The 20,178-nt window shown below is 41.1% G+C and overlaps 1 protein-coding gene across 6 annotated transcripts in view; it reads right to left on the reverse strand.

Moving 5' to 3' along the window:
* cadm1a (cell adhesion molecule 1a) overlaps window positions 1-20,178 on the reverse strand; it is a 473,893-nt gene that overhangs the window by 300,080 nt on the left and 153,635 nt on the right. For 3 of the 6 annotated variants that reach the window (XM_082549416.1, XM_082549412.1, XM_082549413.1), the window contains exon 2: window positions 4,150-4,215. The exons of the other annotated variants lie outside the window; for them this stretch is intronic. In XM_082549416.1, the coding sequence (XP_082405542.1) occupies window positions 4,150-4,215 (66 nt within the window). The remainder of the gene's footprint in view (window positions 1-4,149; window positions 4,216-20,178) is intronic. 6 annotated transcript variants of the gene reach the window in all.

The following is a 20,178-nucleotide window of genomic DNA, read 5'->3' on the forward strand; positions in this document are numbered from 1 at the left end:
GAGCGTAACTGTGTTTGTAGCCACACTCACACATGAAGCGCTCTCCATTAAGATGTTGGATAAAATTACATTGGCAGGACCTTCCTCCTGTGGAATCTTATGAAAGAAAATATAACTTACTCCCAAGCTTTTTGGCATTTTTTCCTATAAATATGTAATACTTCATAAATAACCATATTAACAAGTTTCTAAATGAAAGAAAAGTACGTCTTATTCTTAACTCTTGCATTTGCACAGAGTGTGTTTTACAAACACAGCATTGCACTCCGTCAGTAAGTCAGTGTGACTTGTGGTAGAGGAGCTTAATAACCTTTTTCCTCCCTCAATAAATTGGTTTAAGATGGCACTTACTGGCAGACCACAAACACAGTTGAAGTGTGTAGGGAGGGGTGTTGATCTCTGAGAGAGGAAGAAAAACATTCACCTCCATGAAGCCCCTGATGTCCCAAATTATTATTAGAAACCACCATTTCCAAATTCCTTTGGAAAGATAAACCCCCGCGCATCAGCTTAAAAACGCTACAAAGAACCAAGGATAGAGGAGGATTAGATCTGCCTAATTTTCACCAATACTTCTTAGCCAACAGGCTTCAGTTCATCTCAGAATGGTCAAAACATACCTTCCTAGATGAACCTTGGCTAGATGTTGAACAGGCACTATGCAAGGATCTAGAGATTTCAGACCTACCATTTATTAGCTCAAACATCAAAAAACATGAATGCTTTAAAAGTATCAACATCAGCTTCTCTCTAACAGCATGGTGGAAGTATCTAAAAATAACGGAGTCTTCACTAATCCCATGCAAACGTACTCCTATCTGGAATAACCCTGACATGTTACAAAACAATAATATGATTAACTTCCCAGAATGGAGTTGTAAAGGAATTAAATACTTAGAACATATATTGGAAGGAACAGAATTGATCCCATTCGACAGACTAGTTGCACAATATGGGATCAACAAGAAAAATTTTTTAGAATATCAACAAATTAAATCCATAATAAAAAAGAAATTTAACCTCAGTCAAGTTGAATTACAAATACCACCAAGTGCGGCACATTTCCTTACTCTTAAATCCCCCAAATTATTATCTAAAATATATAGAACATTCTCTAAATTAGATGAATCAATATCCCTTCCTATTGCAAAGTGGGAAGCAGATTTATCAGTCAGTTTAGACCAAAACTTCTGGTCTCAGATTTGCTTAAAAACTTTTAAATTGATTAAAAATCCCAGTCTGCAATTAATACAATACAAAATACTACATAGAGTGCACTATACAGGTCATCGGATGTTCAAGATGGGCTTTACATCTTCCAACAACTGCTCACACTGTCAAAGCAATACACCAGACAATTACATCCACGCTCTTTGGTTCTGTCCACCAGTGCAGAAGTTTTGGCGCGAGATATGTGAAGACTTATCAAAGTGTCTGAAATGTAACATTCCAACTTCCCCCTTAGTGTGTTTGTTGGGCAGCTTAGATAATGTCACTTCAGAAAACAATTTAGCCCATATGGTTTTCACTGCCCTATGCATAGCCAAGAAAACAGTCCTCATGAACTGGAAAAATAAAAATAATCTTAATTCTAACCAATATAGAAATTATCTATTAGATTACATTAGTCTTGATACAGCCTCTGCCACCACATCAGATCAATTGCTCTGGGCTCCTTTGATCGGCTCCATCACCTAGTGGGGGTGGGGGGGTCATAGTTTGGTCCCGCCTTCACTGTTGTGATTGGTGTGGGGGCAGGGACAGGCTTAGGGCGTCGGGGGGTTCCCCGGAGGCATCTTCCTTGGGGGGCTCAACCCGGGGTAGCGGTCATGTCCGGTTGGGGGCCTTTTTCTGACCATTTCCTCGTGGCTGCGTGCAGCGGGGCTAGGGGAGGGTCTGTGGTGATGAGCGTGGGTTACTGACCTGGTAGCCTGTCTGCCCCTGGGTGGGTCCGGGATGGGCGTGAGGGTCTGGGGGCGCTCCATCTCTGGGCCGGGGCCCTGGCTGGGCCTCGGGGCCTTGGGTCCTGGTTTGTGTGTTGCCGGGGTTGTGGGCGGGTGGGTGCATGGGAGCCCATCCCTGGCGCAGGGTGCCGCCGGTGTGTCGAGTCGCCTGTGGGGCTCTTCAACCGGTGGGGGAGATTGTTACACCTTGCAGGAGCTTTCTTCCCCTCAGGAACTCTCTGCAGGAGGGGGAGATACAGGAGAGGTGGAGGAAGATCTCAGCCTGGGCGTCTATTGTCTCATGTAGTCTGGAAGACGAGTGGATGGTGGGGTGGGTGCAGTTTTCTCTGTGGTGGGGTTGGGTGGACTGTCCCGGGCTCTGTGGGGCCGGGGGGCGCTGCTGCGCTGGGCCCCGGTCTGGATGGGCCTGGGCCCCCCTTTCCCTGGCAGGTCGCGGAGTGTGGGAGTGCCTACTGGGGTCAGCGGGGGAGCTGGCCCCAGGGAGGGGTCACCTGCCCCTCCCTTCCTTCCCTCCCCATCTCCAGCTGCCTCCCTCCTCCTGCTCCACCACAACCACCCACACATGCAGGGCCTTGGAGTAGGGGTATGTCACCAGGATGCAGAGGAGGCTACCCCCCCCCCCCCCCCCTCTGTCCCCTTCTGGCTGCCTCTGCCTCAATTTTATCCCACAACTTAGACATTCACATTACTCACACCCTCATTACACATACATATAGGATCTTGGGGGTGGGCACGATACACGGAGTCCAAGTTACCATCAGGGTGTACGCCTCACCCCTGGCGTCGTTGCCCACCTCTCAATTTTAAATACATGTAGACATTGAGGGCTAGCAGGAGGGACTATGCGCTTACCTGCTGCTCTCTGGCAGGTAGCTCCAAGCCCTCCTGGGTTTTAAATGCACCTTAGAACACACATGCATCAACACTACAATGAGCGGGTGGAGGGAGGTTTGGAGTCTTCTCCCACCCCCGTTCTCTGCGGCCTGCTGGAGCGGGGGGGCTAGGAGGAGTTGGCCGTCCGGCTGCGGTCTGGGGTGTGGGGCCTCCCTGCTGCTGCGGAGTCGGGGCGGTCTGCCTCTCCCCACCGCAGGGAAAAGGGTAACACCACCTGGGTCTGGGTGCAGTCCCCCCCTCCAGGGGCAAGGGTACCTAGACCCGGTTAGTAGAGTACGCTTGGGGAGTGTGATCGTGTATACAGCGTCCCTTTATGTCTGTCTCCACGTCGGTTGAGTGTGAAGTGCATATGAGAGCATGAGGGGGGGAATGGATGTTTGTGTCTGTGTGTGCCTGTATGTCTGTGTCTATATGTCAGGTTGGGTATCAGACGCCACCTCTCTGGGGACATCTCGGGCCCTCCAAGGTTTGGAGGCCTATCTCCACCCACCACCACTTCCCCTGCCGGTGGCGGACTCCCTCAGGTATCGGTGCGTTGGTGGTTCTTTGTATCTGGGGGTGGGCGTCCGGGTACACACCGGCTCACTCCTTGGCGGCCGCTTATTGGGGCTCGCTCGGGCCACTTTGGAGGCGGGGTGCCCCCGGCCTCTCGGCCTGGGGCTCGGTCACTCAGGCACAGCTGGCTGCCGGCGGAGCTCACGGGCGCGTCACTGCAACTCCCCCTGGCTTCTGCTCCGCGGCTGCTGGGCGAGCCCTCATCTGGGACTCTCCTCAGCTCTTACTGGGACAGTGGCGCGGCTGCCCCTCTGTTGGTCTTCCATGGTCTCTTGTGTTCTGGGGGCCTCTGGATGTCTGGAGTTTTGATCTCCTCCATACCTGCTTGATACCATAGAGGACAGGGCTGTGGCTCCCCACACTCTCTAGCAGATCATTACATGGAGAAACCTTTGGAATGCAAGCATGCTGATCCACACAGGTATGCACACAGGTATGCACACATGGGTATTCACAGATGCGGACTACAGCTTTCTTGGCTGCTGCCTCAAAGCACACTGTGCGCTGTCTATCTTGCGTGCTGCACAATATCGTTTATTATTTAGTAACTATTGATATCTATGACTAGCTAGTTTATTGTGATGGTGCTTTTTTTTTTATTATTATTATTATGTTGCTCTTTGTTGTTTGCTGTCTCCCCTGTTTTTTTTGTTTTTCTTTCTCTCCATACAGGTGACCCAGGAGTTTTTTTTTTTTTGTTTTTTTTTGTTTTTTTCTCTCTTCCCCCCCTTCTCACCGTCTCTTCTCCCCTTTGGTTTTCTTTCTTCCTCTCCCCCTCTTTCTTTCATTCTTTCCCCCTGTCCTATTAAAAAAAAAAAAAAAGAAAAGGATGACAAAGGATGAACTGAAGCTCCGCCATCACGTGATGTCACATGCTGCTGTTTCTGATGTCACTTCCAAAAAAAAAAAAAAAAAAAAAAAAAAAAGAAACCACCACAAGAATCAATATCTATCACCCAAGATATGCTGTCAGTGGAAGAATTAACAGACAGTTGATGTGTGTTGCTGTTCAAGCAGCAGGAATATTAACAGTGCAAACAGTTAATATGAACTAATTAATTTGTTTAAACTCAGTGGCTCTTCTTCTCCATTATGATTGGAAACTTACTGTAATAAACATAAAAATAAATCAATAACAGTTGTTATTTATCTAATTGGGGAAGGAAAAAGACCTCAGAGTCTTCATATCCAATGGTTATGAAATTGTATTCATAAGAATGCACAAAATGATTCATTTCGTGGTGTTACTGATTATACAGATAATCTATCATGAACACATGCCGCTATTACAAAATATTTATGGCTAGAAGTTGAAAAACTGAAACTCGTTGCACAGTAATATCAGTTCCGATATAGCACCGTGCTATGTTTGAATTCATACACTAGATTTAATAATATATGCAATCTATTAAAAAAATATTTGCAAAGATGTCATGAAGCTCTGGACTCCCTGTGACTCCCCCCGAGGACGGCTTCATTCATTCAGATCATTTTGCTAATAAACCTTTTTTGAATAGCTTTCTAATGTCATGTTTAAAAAAGCTGAAGAAAAAAACCCCAGCCGTAGATGCTGACTGATCCCGCCGTCTTATTGGGAAATTTAAATAAATAACTTTAGTCAGTGGTGTCATGTCAGCCTATAAAATTACACACAGCTCCCCTCACAAATCAGCCTGCGGATGAAACGCACACATCCTTCCTGGAGTGTGCTGACTACATGTGTTAAATCATCTGCAGAGAAAATATTCAACATTTGGCTGAAGACGTAGCTCATGTTTCAAACATCAGTCACTAGTATATCAGATTACACTAATGTGGATTATATTGCAGGAAATCATCTTTGAGCTTAAGAAATATTGTTTTAAAACTGCATTTTGATCATGTTTGATTAGTTTTATAAAAAATAATGTAGTCTTCTGTAATAGTTTTCTCAATATGTTTTGGAATACATCAGTAAAATTTCCCCGTGTCACCTAATTAGTGCATTTCTGATTCAGGGCAAATAAGTACAAGAATAAAAGCCAACTTGCACTTGAAGATAGAAAGAAAGAAAAAAGAAAAGCCCAGCATGTTTCGTGCAAAAACCAACAGGAAGCTGTTTTCTTAAATGAAGTGCATATGTACACAGAAAATCGCATAAATATTATATTCCATTCTGTGTGTTAATGACAAATTCAGCACCTGCATATCATGATCTGTTATTACGTGACACAAAGCAGCGCTGTACTTCTCAGTTAATTCAGTGGCAGAGGTCCAATAAACAGCAAAAGCTAATATATAAGACTGCACTGGTGAAACAAGGGACACATACGGAAATAGTCGTCTGGTGAATAATAGATTATGTTTTTATTGCAAGTTGTAGGCTGTAAATAACAGCCATCATAGCTTGAAATTAAATCTAGTTTGCTGTTGTTACACTCCAAGCTCCAAGAGCTACAAGATGCAAGAGCTCAAATTCAGCACCATGGACAGCGACGCCCCTGCTTCCAAACAAAACAGTAAACGGGGCTGCCTTTGAGTTCAATTCTGTTAATGCAGTTTTAACTGTCTAATGCTTGTATGCATGCAGCAAATGTTTTGCATGGAATTGTACATAGATATAATACTTGAATTAGAAAGAGTAACATAGCCGTACTGCAAATCACTTCCTGTCTTATACAGCAGAACAGGTTTTAATAACAGCAGAATTCTGTTATTTTACACAACATATTTGTCTTTTTGAAAGGATTCTTTTGACATTTATTTTGACAAGTGTTCCAGTATGAAAATAATACTATGTGCCCAATGCCTAATAACTGCACTGAAATGTGGGCTTTGCAAATTTTCAATAGAAAACATGATTTCCAACTTACTTCTGTGGATAGTCAAGCTACAGAGAGAAGTGAAGAAGTGATGTGAGGCACTTTATGGTGGGGAAGAGTGGTAATAGGGAGAGGGAAAAATGCATCTGAGCTTAGTTAGACAACTTAATTAAAACAATGTTGATTACTTTGTCAAATGATGGCAATTTAAAGGCTGAAGGAGAGCTCGGAATGAGGGGAGATATAAGAGGCTTAGAACTCTGCTGATTTTCATTATTGTGTTAGTTCTCCATGAGAAAACAGCTAGCCACTAAAACTCTTTCCCTCAGCTAATTGGAGTTATTTTGAAAATGCTGGTGCAGATTAAAAATTGGTATCTTGAGGCTTTTCTCTCTGGCCTTGGTCCCTGAAAAGGAACCGAAATGGCTGGAATCCATAGAAAATGATGACCAAGAACTGACCCTGAATGAGAGAAAGGACTTTTATAATGTCTTTATTATAGTCTGCATTTCTGCATTGCATTTTTATATCATTCGCCTTGTGATTAAATTATCAGGCATGGCACTGACTGTGCAGTTCAAACTTTCAATTTTACAGTTTGCTACTTTTCTCAGTTCAGTACCACCTCAATGGGGATCATCAGCCAGAAATCAAGAGCCCTTAGGATTTGGAACATTTCATACTTACACATAAATTATACTGGTATTTTGGGAAAGAAAAAAAATCTAGATCAGTCTGTAATAATCATATCATCAGCACTATAAAGGAGCATCAGAATGGATCGGTTAACCTTGGAGATCCATATAGAACAGCTTCCCAGGGCGGAAGGATGAGCCTAATGCGAGAGTTCTACCTCCATTTTCAATACCCCCCCAAGCCCCCCACCTCCAAGCATTTTCAGAGCATGTCAAAGACCCTGTGAGGTTAATTATTTGGTGCATGATCTGTTTATTTATTTATCTCAGACCACATTCCCACTGCTCTTATCTATTCCTTCACAGCATGTCAGGAAGTGGGCTGAATCCTAATAAACGAGATTCCCTTACAGCTCTGAGCTTCGCTATTAAAAGTAGTGCGGCAGGTTTTGGGGAGTGAGATATCAGCCGAACACACAGACATCAGCCACCCATCTACTGTCATCACTGGGTGAGACTGCAGAGACTGATCTAAGATTGCTTTGTAGCCAGCACAACTTATTGGTAAATACCTAAAATGATGGTTGTGAATGTACACTGAAGTCTTTACAGGCTAAAGCAGGTCGCACATCCTATGCTTTTCTTTCACCACTAAAGACACTCGCTCGCTTTCATTTAAAAACAATCAAAGCTCAAATCGTGTTAACCTTCACTTTGACTTCATACCAAGGTTTCCCCTCATTGCATTCCTCTCAAGCTGTACATCGAGGCTATGCATGCATCCCTCCATCATCTCCATGCAGCACTGGGTGACGCACTACTTGGAGGCTAAAATGCTAGTGGGCAAAAATAAGAGAATTTATTGCAGTAACAGCAAATTGTCTGATGCAGGGAAAAAATAAACAAAAGTACAGTATAGGAAGGATGTAGCATTCATATTCAATAATTATCCACAATCCACATTCAAGGCCAATTTTCATTATCCCACTATTAGACAATCAAGAAAGTACAGGTATTGTTTTTAACAATCAGGAGCTGCTGCACTTGATCGGAAGTAAATCTGAGTACTCTTGGAGCCGACACGCCACATCCTCACAACAACAACAGCCTCTGCTGTGGCAGAACAACAAGATGCAGATGGAAAAGTGTAAAAAACACTGACCGATACCAGTACAATCTTCCTCAAAACATTTCCAATCTCATGTAGTCCTCAATTCCACACTTCTGTTAACCTCCAAATGCCCTCCACCACACCCTAAGCCGATGTTCATCCATGTGAGGAACTACTCACTGCTTTCTGAGCTGATGCATTATAAATCAATTAGGTTCTGCTATGGAACCAATCTCTCTAATATTTTCCCTTCAACATCCACCGAAATCATAATGAGGGCTGAGCTCATTCATCTGGATGGTGTGGAGTGGTGCCGCCACTAACAATATCACATCTCATGCTCATATATAAAAATGTGTTAATATATACACCTGCAAAAAAATATCGGTCTCAATTTTTTATGATCTCTCGTCAGATTTCAATATTAAGAGATATGTGACTATGCATCTGCTTACAAGGAAATTAAAGGTAAAAGCCAAAGGCTAGGCGACATGAACATCTGCGCCCTCGTTTACAAAAATGTGAGTAGGAATTCTTACCTCATGCACAACATAAGTGTACATGCACCATCAGAGTTATGAAACATCTAATATTTGCTGTTATCACCATGCACACGTTAGTGAATGACAATCACTCTAAACTAATACTGCAATCAGCAAGCCATCTTATCGTGTTTACCTAAAACCATGGAAACGACATTTGAGTTGTTTTAAGAGAAAGAAAAAAGCATGAGGACTTTGATGAAGATGACACTTGGAGACTGGTCTGCTATAACTACGGTCTGTCGTCCGAAGTTATGCAAAATCCTGCATGTAAGGCCAACACGGTCTCACGGCCACAACCGGTGATCTAGTGTTTCAGGACACCGGACTTTCCAAACATTATTCCCGTGTCCCTGAACAGGATTTTTCATCTGCCCACTCTCATATGTACTAATTCATGGTGGCGAAATGAATCCATTATCAGGGTCGAGGAGAAGTCATGCACATCTAATTTTTTTGCACATCATTTGTATTATTCTGAGGACATGCTGCAGGGTTTACAGAAAAGATCAGGGTTTAGGTTAAAATACTACATACTGCTTCTTTTAAGGAGCTGTTTTCTTGGTTGCCACGGTGATGCATTGATGACTTGTCTCAGTGTATCTGTACTGCAGATATGAAATACCCTTCACATTTAAATGCCTCAGTTACGGTGTCCTTGAACACAAACACATTGGCCTCTTTTTTGAGGCTTTTTTAAAAAACATTTTCAGTGAAACTGGATTTGTGCAGGTACACGGTATCAATTAGCACAAAAATCAAAGAATGAACTTTGAAAACTATAACTCAGGTCCTACGAATGGTTTAAATAATGGCTAAGGAACCTATTATTTCGTGTGGTGCATTGATTTGAGTACCACACAAACTGACAGCACGCCTTGGACAGGAGACCAGGATGTCTACCTAATTTATTTAGCTGAACAAAAACACTTCCATTACTGCTTTCAAACAATTTTTTGAAGCAAATACGCTGAAAAGTCCACACAGAATTCAATAGTTAAAGCACTGCCGAGTTTAACTTGACACCTTTAATGGGACACACAAACCACAGCAATATGTATTGTATTTGATCCGCAAAGTGCTTCAGTGTTAAGAGAGTTATAGTTAACACCATCATTTATAAAGACGAGCATTGGGGAGCCATTAGGCTTGTCTTGTATTTGACTTTGTGAGTAGCGGGACATTTAACAGCGCACGGGAGCCTGAGCAGGTGCCAGAGTTATTATTCCACTGCCCTTTTAACCACAAGCCACATTTCTCATGTTAACACACTCACACACTCTCACAGAAAGGCGACAGACCAACCCACCCGCATTCGGTCGATGTGATGAGATATTCTGCATGACAGCTGTGGGTACAGAGAGGGAAAGGATATGTCTAGGGATTGGCTAAATCCAGTCTGCTATAGGGCACAGAACACATAATAAATCCTATTGGCTTTAAAAAGCATCTTGCTCTCCTTCATCTCCAACAACCTTCGCTAAGCGAGTAACTGCAAAAGTATTCAAAACCTCTAGCCCGCAGCTACTTCAACTCCAATTTGAGCCTGTACCAGAAACTAAAGGCACTTTGGTCAAAATATTGTCTCCAGAGGTTAAGTTAAAACATTGCTTGTTGTAGCAGGGTAACGCTTTATGCTAACTCACAAGGTCTTTAAAGAGAAAATCCTCCCTCTGGTATATTTACACAGTTGGAAGCAAATGTGTGGTATTCAGCGCACTGTTATTCCGCCAACCTGCTGCACCTAATCCATAGACTTCACTTGCTCTCTGTTTCCAGGAAATATATTGTTTCCCCAAAGCAATCAAGTTTCCCGCAGCCGTAGATGATCAAGTATTGTGCAAATTTTTAATCATGTGAAAACGGCATTAACAACAGTGACTTTATCTATTTTTTTAAGAAACTTAGTCACACATCTCATCCATCCATTTGCTTATTCAGGGTTGTGGAGCCTATCCAGGCTGTCACAGGGTGGGCTACATGCTGTACAGGTTGGCAGCCTGTGGCAAGGCTACATTTTTGGATTCGAGATCATAATATTGAAAACATTAACTGTTTCCCTGGGTAGATATTTTAATTCAGATGGTGATGGTTTAGTTTCTTTCAAATGAGGTTGTGTGAGGTTTTGATTCTCATTCAGTGCAGTATCTGCTGTAGACGGCGGCAGGTATGCCCTAAAGCAGACAGGAGAACTTCTGCCAGTTAAAAATGACAGTTTCTGTCAAAAGATTCTGGCAGCTTTCCAAAGAGCAATTCCTCTGTTAGAGTGGTGTTTCTACAAATCAATGAACTTAATTCGCTAGGGTAGGAATATACATCAACTGTTAAATTTCGCTGCATGATTCAAGACAGGGTCAAGAGACCAACAAACCTGACACCCACCACCCCTCAGCTGCACCTTTACGTCTTCATGACGTTTGTCCATGAAGATCATGAAGATAATGACAACTGGTGACCCTGGTGGATTCCAACATCCACCGACAACAAAGGGTGTACGGGGACTGAAGAGTCTGCAACAATGGGCCTGATACCCCAAATTCCAAAAGCACCTCCCACAAGACTTCCTTAGAGAAGTGGTTGAATGCCTTCTCCAGGTGTAGACTGGTTGGGCGAAGTCCAGCACATCCTAACAGAGTTTCATCAAGTGTCACTCCATGTTTGTTTTTGCAAATATTCTGTATGTGGGTCTTTTTCTAAGAGAGGACAGTCTTGCAGTGCAAATGCCCAGCAGACAACTTTTAGAACTACAGAGCGTTCTGTTCTTCCAGACGAATTTTTTCCAGCTATTTCTCTATATAATGTTTGGGTTTCATGTCTCTATCCCTTTCTCGTTTCCTTCAGCCACATTGTGAGAATATTAACACGCACTATATTCTTTTACTAGTGTGAAATATATTTGCAGACAAGGAGAATCTGTCTGCTTTGCCTCGATTTGCTGCCAATGAATAACTGTAAATTATAAAGAAATACAAAAGAAGTCAATATAACAACAATATAACAATACAAAATAAATGCACACATGAAGTTGAGAGATACGAGCGCACACATACTGACAGACAAGCAGAGAAGAAAGGTGAGTGAGACACTAATATTGCCTCACTGGCTAAATTTTGTGCAGGCTCTAAGCACTTCAATGCATCCGCAGTGTAAAAGTATAGGCTAATTAGTTTGTGGTAGCAAAAATGGGCTAAATTATATCATCTTTGCTGCTCTTCCTTTTTTGATCACGATCATCAGAAAACTGCTTTCACCACTTGCCACGTGTGCATCTAAGTGCAGCACTGAAAGTGCTTTGAAGAAAGAGTCTGAAAATATGTGGCACTCTCCACACGTGTCCAATTCATCATGCCGACACTACAACATGATGTAGTCTATACTAAAATTTTTGTAGAGAGATTGGAGGAACTTGTGGGATGAAGCGGGATGCTGCAGATTTGTTTGTCCCTCTTTCAAGGGCATTCAGAACAAGTATAAACACTTTAGATGAAAGACCTCCAAATTAGATCCTGTGCTGAAAGCCTGGTCACTTTGCACTTCCCCGGGAAAAAATTAGAAACCCTGTGACTTCCTTCATAATGGCAGACCAAATCAATTTACAACTCACAAAGGGCCGATTAGTAAGGGGACAAGAAACAAGGGAAATAAGACTCATTGACTCCTGCTTAACAACGCAATGTTTTTTGGAAGGAGGGGTAAAATGCAAACCAATAAACCAATGACTATATTTGAAGCTGGTGAAATATTGCATGTTACAATACACACTGCCATCAAGGGGTTTTTTTTCTAACCCTTTCAGGCCTTTAGTTGTTGAATATCAGTGCAACGTCTCAAGAAAAGAAAATTCTGTCCTTTTTGATCCACTTAGACGACACAACCAAAAATCTATTATTAATCTTCTGCATCTCCTTTTTGCAAACCACGCAGTGTTTGTGTTTCGCTGTTTTCTTTAAGAAAATTCCTTCTGCACGAGAAACGTCTTTCTGTCATGTGTTCTTGGTGAGATATCAGCTGAGTAAGAAAAATACAATACCCCCATCAAAGCCCAAAATGGCCTAGAAATGTGATTTTTTTTTTTTTAATTTATGTCCCGTACAACAATACACAGAGCTGTGCATTTTTTTAGTGTGTCTGAACCATGCAGCGTGCTGTCTCTATAAGTCTTTGCCGATATAAAGACAGGATTCCATTAGGGAATCGATTGAATTTCTCTTGGGACAAAGTGATCCTGAAATTCTATTTAAATCTGTGACAGCTTCATAACAAAATCAGATGTACACAGGCTCCCCGGAGAGACGCACTGTAGCTCTTCATCTGTCTTTACGAGCTCCCTCATCGGTTAAATATTACCTGTGAGCAGTGGGGGGGCCTTTTATCTAAACGGCAGTCACTTTTCTTGATAGGGTTGTTTGATTGATGAAAATAATTTAACCAGAGAGATAAGAGCCAATACATAAAACTAGCAGGGGGCCGTAGCAGGGACCGAGGCGCAGGCACAATTGTTTTTTAATCTGGTGGTGATGAGCGAGGTCACCAGCAATGATTAAAGTTTACGGGGGCCATCATAGACGTGCAGGTGCTTGGGTTTTTCTGTTTGCACCTTGATGAGATGAAGGGCTGGGAGCATGCAGAATGGAGTGCCATGCTGCACCTTAATCCATGATTTACTGCCTTTGGCATTCATTGATTGAAAAGAGCAGCACATGGTGGCTGATCTGCCTAACAAGGATTGGGTAAAGGGGAGATTAAAGAGTGTGTGTATGTGTGTCAAGTCTGTGAAGTGAGCCGCCACCTGCACACCCAAGTCATCTAAGTCACTGAAATTGTGAAGCAGACAGCATGCTGATAGGAAGAATGAGGGGGGGAAAGCCCGAGCTGAGAAAAGAGACTGAGTAAACATGCCAATGGTTTGTGCTATGCAGAATGTTCCCCACTGAGCTCCTGTTTACACATATAATGACTGCGATACGGACATGCACATTTCCAAAGAGGCTCGCCCACGTACAAAGAAAGCACACACAAAGACACACACACATCCAATTAAGCAGGCAAGCTTGAGATAGGCATGCTCTAAAAGCTCACAATCAGAGAAGACTGACTTAATTAAGACTCCTACATACGTACTGTATCTCTGATGGCATTTCATCTCATGGAAGATCCCTCCGGCTGCACTGAGCATCTGAGCTCACCAGGGACTTTGAAACAACTTGCAACACCAACACATCAACTCCGCGTTCCTCGACGGAGTCGTGATGAGATATAGTGACAGAGCTCATTTGCCCGACTTTCCAAACAAAATGTTAAAAAAATGTTTTTTGAAATTCTCTGCACTGTACAAGAAAAAACGGAATAAATACGATGCCCCATGTGGGTAATTCTGAACTGCCTCTTCAGCCATTCACATGAATTCACCACCGCAGGCTTCACTGCCACAAAACGGGGTAACGTGAGAGCCGCGGAGATGTGCTCCGACCCAGATGCTAACTGGAATCCTCAAACTGATTCTCCACCCTGGGATCTGTTTAGAAGACAGAAAATCTTTGGCCTGAGCCAAGTCTTGCTTTAGTCTCTCGTTTGCTCTGCATTTCCTAATGTCATGCAAGCAGACATCTTCAGAAACTATATGCAACTCAAGAATATGCTTTGAGTTGCATATGTTGGCAGCATGATATCCAGCAGAAAACGTCCTTTTGCAGCTGCACTCTGTTTAAATTAAGAGCAGGAAATAAGGCCTGAATAGAATTATGCAACTTCAAATGTAACTGACATCTGCAAAAGAAAATAAGCTCAACTATTGATAGCAGAAATGCACAAGTCAAAGCGACACTCGGGAACTTTATTATTATAGAAACCGTAATCACAACGCTGCTAATATGAATACCTCTGAAAATACACGTCTTTGGTCTACAGCAAAGTTATCTCAAGAGGGTGAGCACTGTGTCACTTCTGTGAGCTTTAATATCCTCAGATAAACTACAAAGGACTAAAGTAATTGACTTCATTAAAGAAACAAAACTAAACATTAAAATAATGAAAAACTTGAAAAATCCTAAGAGGCACTGAAAATTAAGCATGATTCCTGATATTTGCCAGTGTACAAAATGCACCGGCATCATATAGGAAAAATGGCGAGGACAAAGTATCTTTAAACACAAGCTGAGTTATTCATTATAATTACTTTCTGAACTACCGGAGAAGCTCTGCATGACTCACAGTTCAAAAACTTGGTTCATCCACCGCCTGAAACGAGCTGATCTGAACAGCAAGTGGGTGGGGATTGGCTGCTCACAGATAGAGCTGTGTGACCATATTAAGGATATCAGCTCTCGCTGACATTATACACAGCCTGAGTTTAGAATAAACAGTCTCAAACTGAGCTTTCGGTGCAGTCTGGGCTTTCGGTTCAGTATGTGCTACAGATTTACCTGTGTGCCAAGTTTGGTTGCACAACTCCTGTAGGAATTTTACAGACAGACAGACAGAGATTAAGTGTATCACCTACCAGTCTTTTCAAGTCAAAGGTAGGCTTTAATCCTACCCTACTGAAGAAGCCTGTTCTGAGTCTACCCTTTAAGTTAATGGCAGCTAGGGCAAGAATGCACGACTGTAATGTGTATGTATGTTACTGAGGTGCAGAAATCCTGATTACAGGACCATCAGAGCCATAGAGTATTTCACTTAATTTATCTAATCAATATATTGCACCATAAAAGTGCCTGTGCTGTCTGTTGGTCAGTCTGCTACTTTGGTCTGTGAGAAATCTTGACAAGCACTGAATACATTGCCATAATCTTGCACATTCATGTTTGCCACAGGATGAAATGTAATGACTTTGATAATCCCTGACTTTTCATCTCCAAGCCTTCAGCGAACACGGGCTCGCGGAGCAACTAGCATGACTTGTAGCCTTATTTCACATTTGTGTCCTTTGATATGTTAAACTCATCCGATGCCGATTCAATTCCTAACTTGTGATTTTGAAGTAAAATGTTTGGCATTTACCTTTAGTTATCTGATAATTGCATGAACAGTGCACAATGTCTTTGCACCAACCAATGAACATAACATATATGATGTATTCTAATGTAAGGTAGTGCCTTTACTGACAATTTAACCCATTCAATCACATGTATTTTGTTTTGTTTTTTAAAACCACTCTATATGGTTGAAGAATAAGTTCTTCACAATTAGGTCCACATGGTGTGATCTTTGAGAGAGCCTGCGAGTGCTTTACTGGTTTTATTGAAGAAATGTATAGAAAGGTCATAAACTGACAGTAAACTTCTGAATCTCTCAGATATGGTGAAGTGGAGGATAAGTGGATATCTTGACATTTCTGTATTTTTCCATCGCCTATGTGTCTAAAACCAGCATGCAATTGCACAGGAATTCCCACAGAAATGCTACAAATACTGGCTTGCAGTAAACAGTGCTGTCAGTCCATAATCTGTATTCTGGATCTAAGGCAGGCTATTTTACCTAGCCTCAAAGAAAAGACAGCTGTTTAAACAAAATAATTTAAGGCGCACATTAAATCCTCAAGAATTCAATTTGCCATAGTTTTAATAATCTATTTTCTTGGGCTTCTAATCCAACTGTCCATTTATCAGATGCTAGTTTTTCATTCAGTTAGACAGTGATAAAGGCAGGCTGAGAGCAGATCATTTACCACTCTTAACCACAGCTCAAGTACCATCTGTTTCTAGAATTGAAATAGATTGGGTTTCATTTACATCTTACAATATATCCACACGAGTCCAGGCCTCTCTGGAAGGTTTTTGGTTTAACATGTTTAAAGTGAAATGTCTAACACCTAAGAGGAAACATAAGCGGTCATTTACACAGGCAAACTGCCTTTAGAGCCCAGATCATCAAAACCTTAAGTTTGGCAGTTAATTAGCTAGCATGGGCAGCTACCAATGGGGCACATCACGGTCTCTCAAACTTTAAATCATGAACACCAAATAAGTGATGAAACAGAAAATTATTTGTCTATTAAATAGAGGTGCCGTAATGTCCTAGGGGCGGTGAATGTATGTTCAATATTTAGCAAACCATTTCTAGAAATTCCTGAAATTATGATTATACCTGGAACTCCTAAAGTCCTAGTTAGGGTGCAATTGCCCAGGGGGATGGGAGGGAATCCACCACTCACATATCCCTGCAGCTACTAAATTATTTTTCATCACCAGTGGAGATAAAAATCTGATTTTTAAAGCTGCAGCTTAAAACAGTTTATCAGCAGTGTGTGTGTGTGTGTGTGTGTGTGTGTGTGTGTGTGTGCGTGCGTGCGTGCGTGTGTGTGTGTGTGTTTTAAGCCACTAAAGACTGCTGTATTTTGCTTTTATTTTGTAACAATTAGTACTAAATACAAGAAAAATGACCCAGACTTAGAGTTTCAGGAGACTCACAAAGAATTCAAGAAACATTCCTACTGTGTGTTAAATATTTGCTTATTTGCTGATATAAGAATTTTAGAATTCCCTGCAAAGGTAAATTGTAAAGTTTGTTCTTCCAACTTGTAAAACTGTAGCTATGCATCAGACCTGCTGATACTTTGTTTCGCCTGGAAAGTAATGGTGCAGCTGCGAGGCTGATAGTGAAAAGAGCTACCCTAAACATCATTCACAAGTTACAATGTAACATCCAAGTTATTTTCACATATCTCAGAACAGAGTCGCCTCCTTCCTTGTTCTGCTGAACTTATTTCAAAGAAAACCACAAAAACTCATCTAAGCCTGCTGTCATGAAATATTTATTTATTACTTTTTAAAGTGACGGCATTTTGTAGTTTTAAAATTTCACATTATTATATATTAAATACTGAAGGTTAATTGCACAGCTGGTCAAATAGAGTCAAGTGGAAGTGAGACTGAATGCTGCCACATTAAATGCTTGTATTGTTACATTTGATTGGATCAGCGTGTCTGAAGAGGAATACTTGAGAATGAGAGTGAGAACATTGTGCATATTCATTTCAAAATAAAAATAATTTTGTAAACAATGTGGTCACATGTGAAAATTAGTTGGAAGTTATATAAATATTCTATCACCTCCTCTGTTATTGCACCCTGAACCTATTTATTTACCATTACAAGTACCATTTTTTTATGATCTGTATAAGTGTGTTTTGATTTACTATCAGATAAACAGATTTATTGAATGACAGACCAGTGGTCTTATTGGGGGTTCCAGGTTAACTGCTTTAATTAACTGCGAAATAAAATGATAATGCAGTATATCTAAACTACAGAAGAGCAATTACTTAAAGAGAGAAAAAGAGCAGGATGGTGCTGATGTTCTAAAAATGAAGACTGATCCTGCCTCACGACATGGGGATGCTGGGTATCCTCTTCATTGTCTAGGTTAGTCCAAGTGACTGAAACAGAAGTACTTTAACATCTTTAATAGTCTTAACATTACTGTAGCCAGGTGTTCTTTGCTGTTGTTGTGTAAACTAACCAAACAATGACTGACAGAATAAAGTCAAAAACTTAGTATGACTAAAAAAATCTTTCACGCAGAGAAAAGTGCTGTCGTCTAGGATCTGGGATTTTTTTGACACTGTCAATCTTCCAGTCTCTTTACATGGACCTCCATCGAATTCTATACCTACTAATTCAGGAAGATACTAAAAAGCAATACGCTGCATGTCAAATAATGCACCCAGTGTGTCGAAATATGTTAGCAAAAGGTCCTAATCAAAGCAGGGAGTCATAAAGTGTTGTTCGCACCTATTTAAGAAAAATATATACAGAGAACTCAAGCTGGGCCGCAGAGCTACCACATTACATTGTTAAAATGTCAGGGGAGAGGAGACTTGACGCTTTAGCACAGGATGAGGGATGAAACAAAAGCATTAAGTGAATCTAGTTTAAAGCCTGGCAGATCTGTCTCTGTCATTTTTCTTGGTATTTTCTAAACTGGCTCCAAGCTAATGCGTTTGCAGTCAAAACAACTGAAATGAAGAGTTTTGTTTACTCCCCTATCCTGTTGTTTCATATCCATATTCATCTACATCAACTTTGTTTTAATCATCTTTCAAAATACCAGACTCCTTTGAATAATACAATTAGTCAGATATCTCGGTACATAAATGCAAAAGAGAATAACCGCTAAATGAAAAATTCAGTTGTCACTGGTAGAGTCTGATATTAGAAGTGTCAAGCCACGGTGGCTTCACACATCCAACCTCATATCTTAAATGCACATACCACTTTGAAAATGACACATTGCTAGTGGTTGTTATAAAAGATGTGCTTTGTTTCTATCAAATGCAAAGTGGGAGGCTTGAAATGGAAAGATGTTCTTTTTTGCAGCAGAATGATGCAGTGCACTTAGGATAATTATGTTCCACTGAATTTCTACCCCATAGATGCATCAAATGTGACTGTGGACACAGTACCTCTATGCAGACATACGCTAGCATGCATGTGCAAGATATCTGATGCTTCAGGTCCCTTTTTAATATATTTATGAGATGAAGCTTTTGATATTCTTTATTCTTCTTCTTGTCAACAAACCTGATGAAAAGAGTTCCACTGCTGTCCAAAAAAGGACTGAGTACATTTACCATTAATGCAGTTTAGTAGTCATTATGGTACAGTCTATTCTGATTACATGAAACTGAAAATAGATTTACTCCTACATAAATAACATCTGTTAAAAAAGTACAGTGCCAAGCTGTTTTTAAAAAACGTTAGCATTTATAAAAATAATATTAGCATACGTGCAATTTCCAGATCCCTATTTTTAATCCTACTAGAGTAGCTTTTAATCATTCAATATAAGTACAGTGTCATTTTTACAGCCCTATAATTAATTTTCTATCTAAAGCAAGTCATTTTAGCTCCTTTCCCCTCTTGGCCAACCTTCGTTTAAGCCAATTTTGGATTTACTGACAATACGAAAAATATACACAGCACAGAGTAACACAGGGCTCATTTGTGTATTTGACCACATTATAAAATACATAGTGAGACAAACTGTCCAATTACATTTTAAATCAGAATAGTGAAAAAAAGGCACTCTCAAAGTGGCGCATTTATTTACATCTTGGTAACATGTCAGCCCCGAAGATTAGAAATTCTGGCAGAGCACAATGTCAAAACATGTCAAATTCTAGACTGTTAATTGAGTTAAACATAATGAACTTGTCAGTGCTGTTTGCCATAATTTGCCTCTTTTAGTGTTCATGCCAGTTTAGAACAGAAGAGAAGATAACAAGAACCATCAGTCTAGGCTGCCGTTTATTCTTCATTTATATCATGCTCGGCTTTCAAAACATGCATTAACTGCTGGATGTGGAAACGTGGAAGCTACTTCTTCAGTTAAAGGGAATACCACAAAGATTTGCATTTTGTAAATGTAGTGTGGGGATATTTGGCGCACTGAGATTGATTTTAATGGTCCAAATATTATACGTACAGGAAAGCAACAAGGAAGTATAAACTGCTCCAAACAAGCCTAAAATTCTCCTTTTTGAGGCTTTATGTGAGTCTATGTTGATGTTTTTTACCTAATACCAGCCTTCACTTGGTTGGTATTTTGGTGACTGAGTCTGACTGCACCAGGCTGAAAACAGAGTTACAATCAAGATGCAACATCGATGTTAACACCAAGGCTTCCAACCTGCACCAGGTCAGTGGCATCTTACATGGGGACAAAACCAAACAAATG

This window comes from Aulonocara stuartgranti (assembly GCF_965226115.1).
Source record: "Aulonocara stuartgranti genome assembly, chromosome: 10".
NCBI classification, from domain to species: domain Eukaryota; kingdom Metazoa; phylum Chordata; class Actinopteri; order Cichliformes; family Cichlidae; genus Aulonocara; species Aulonocara stuartgranti.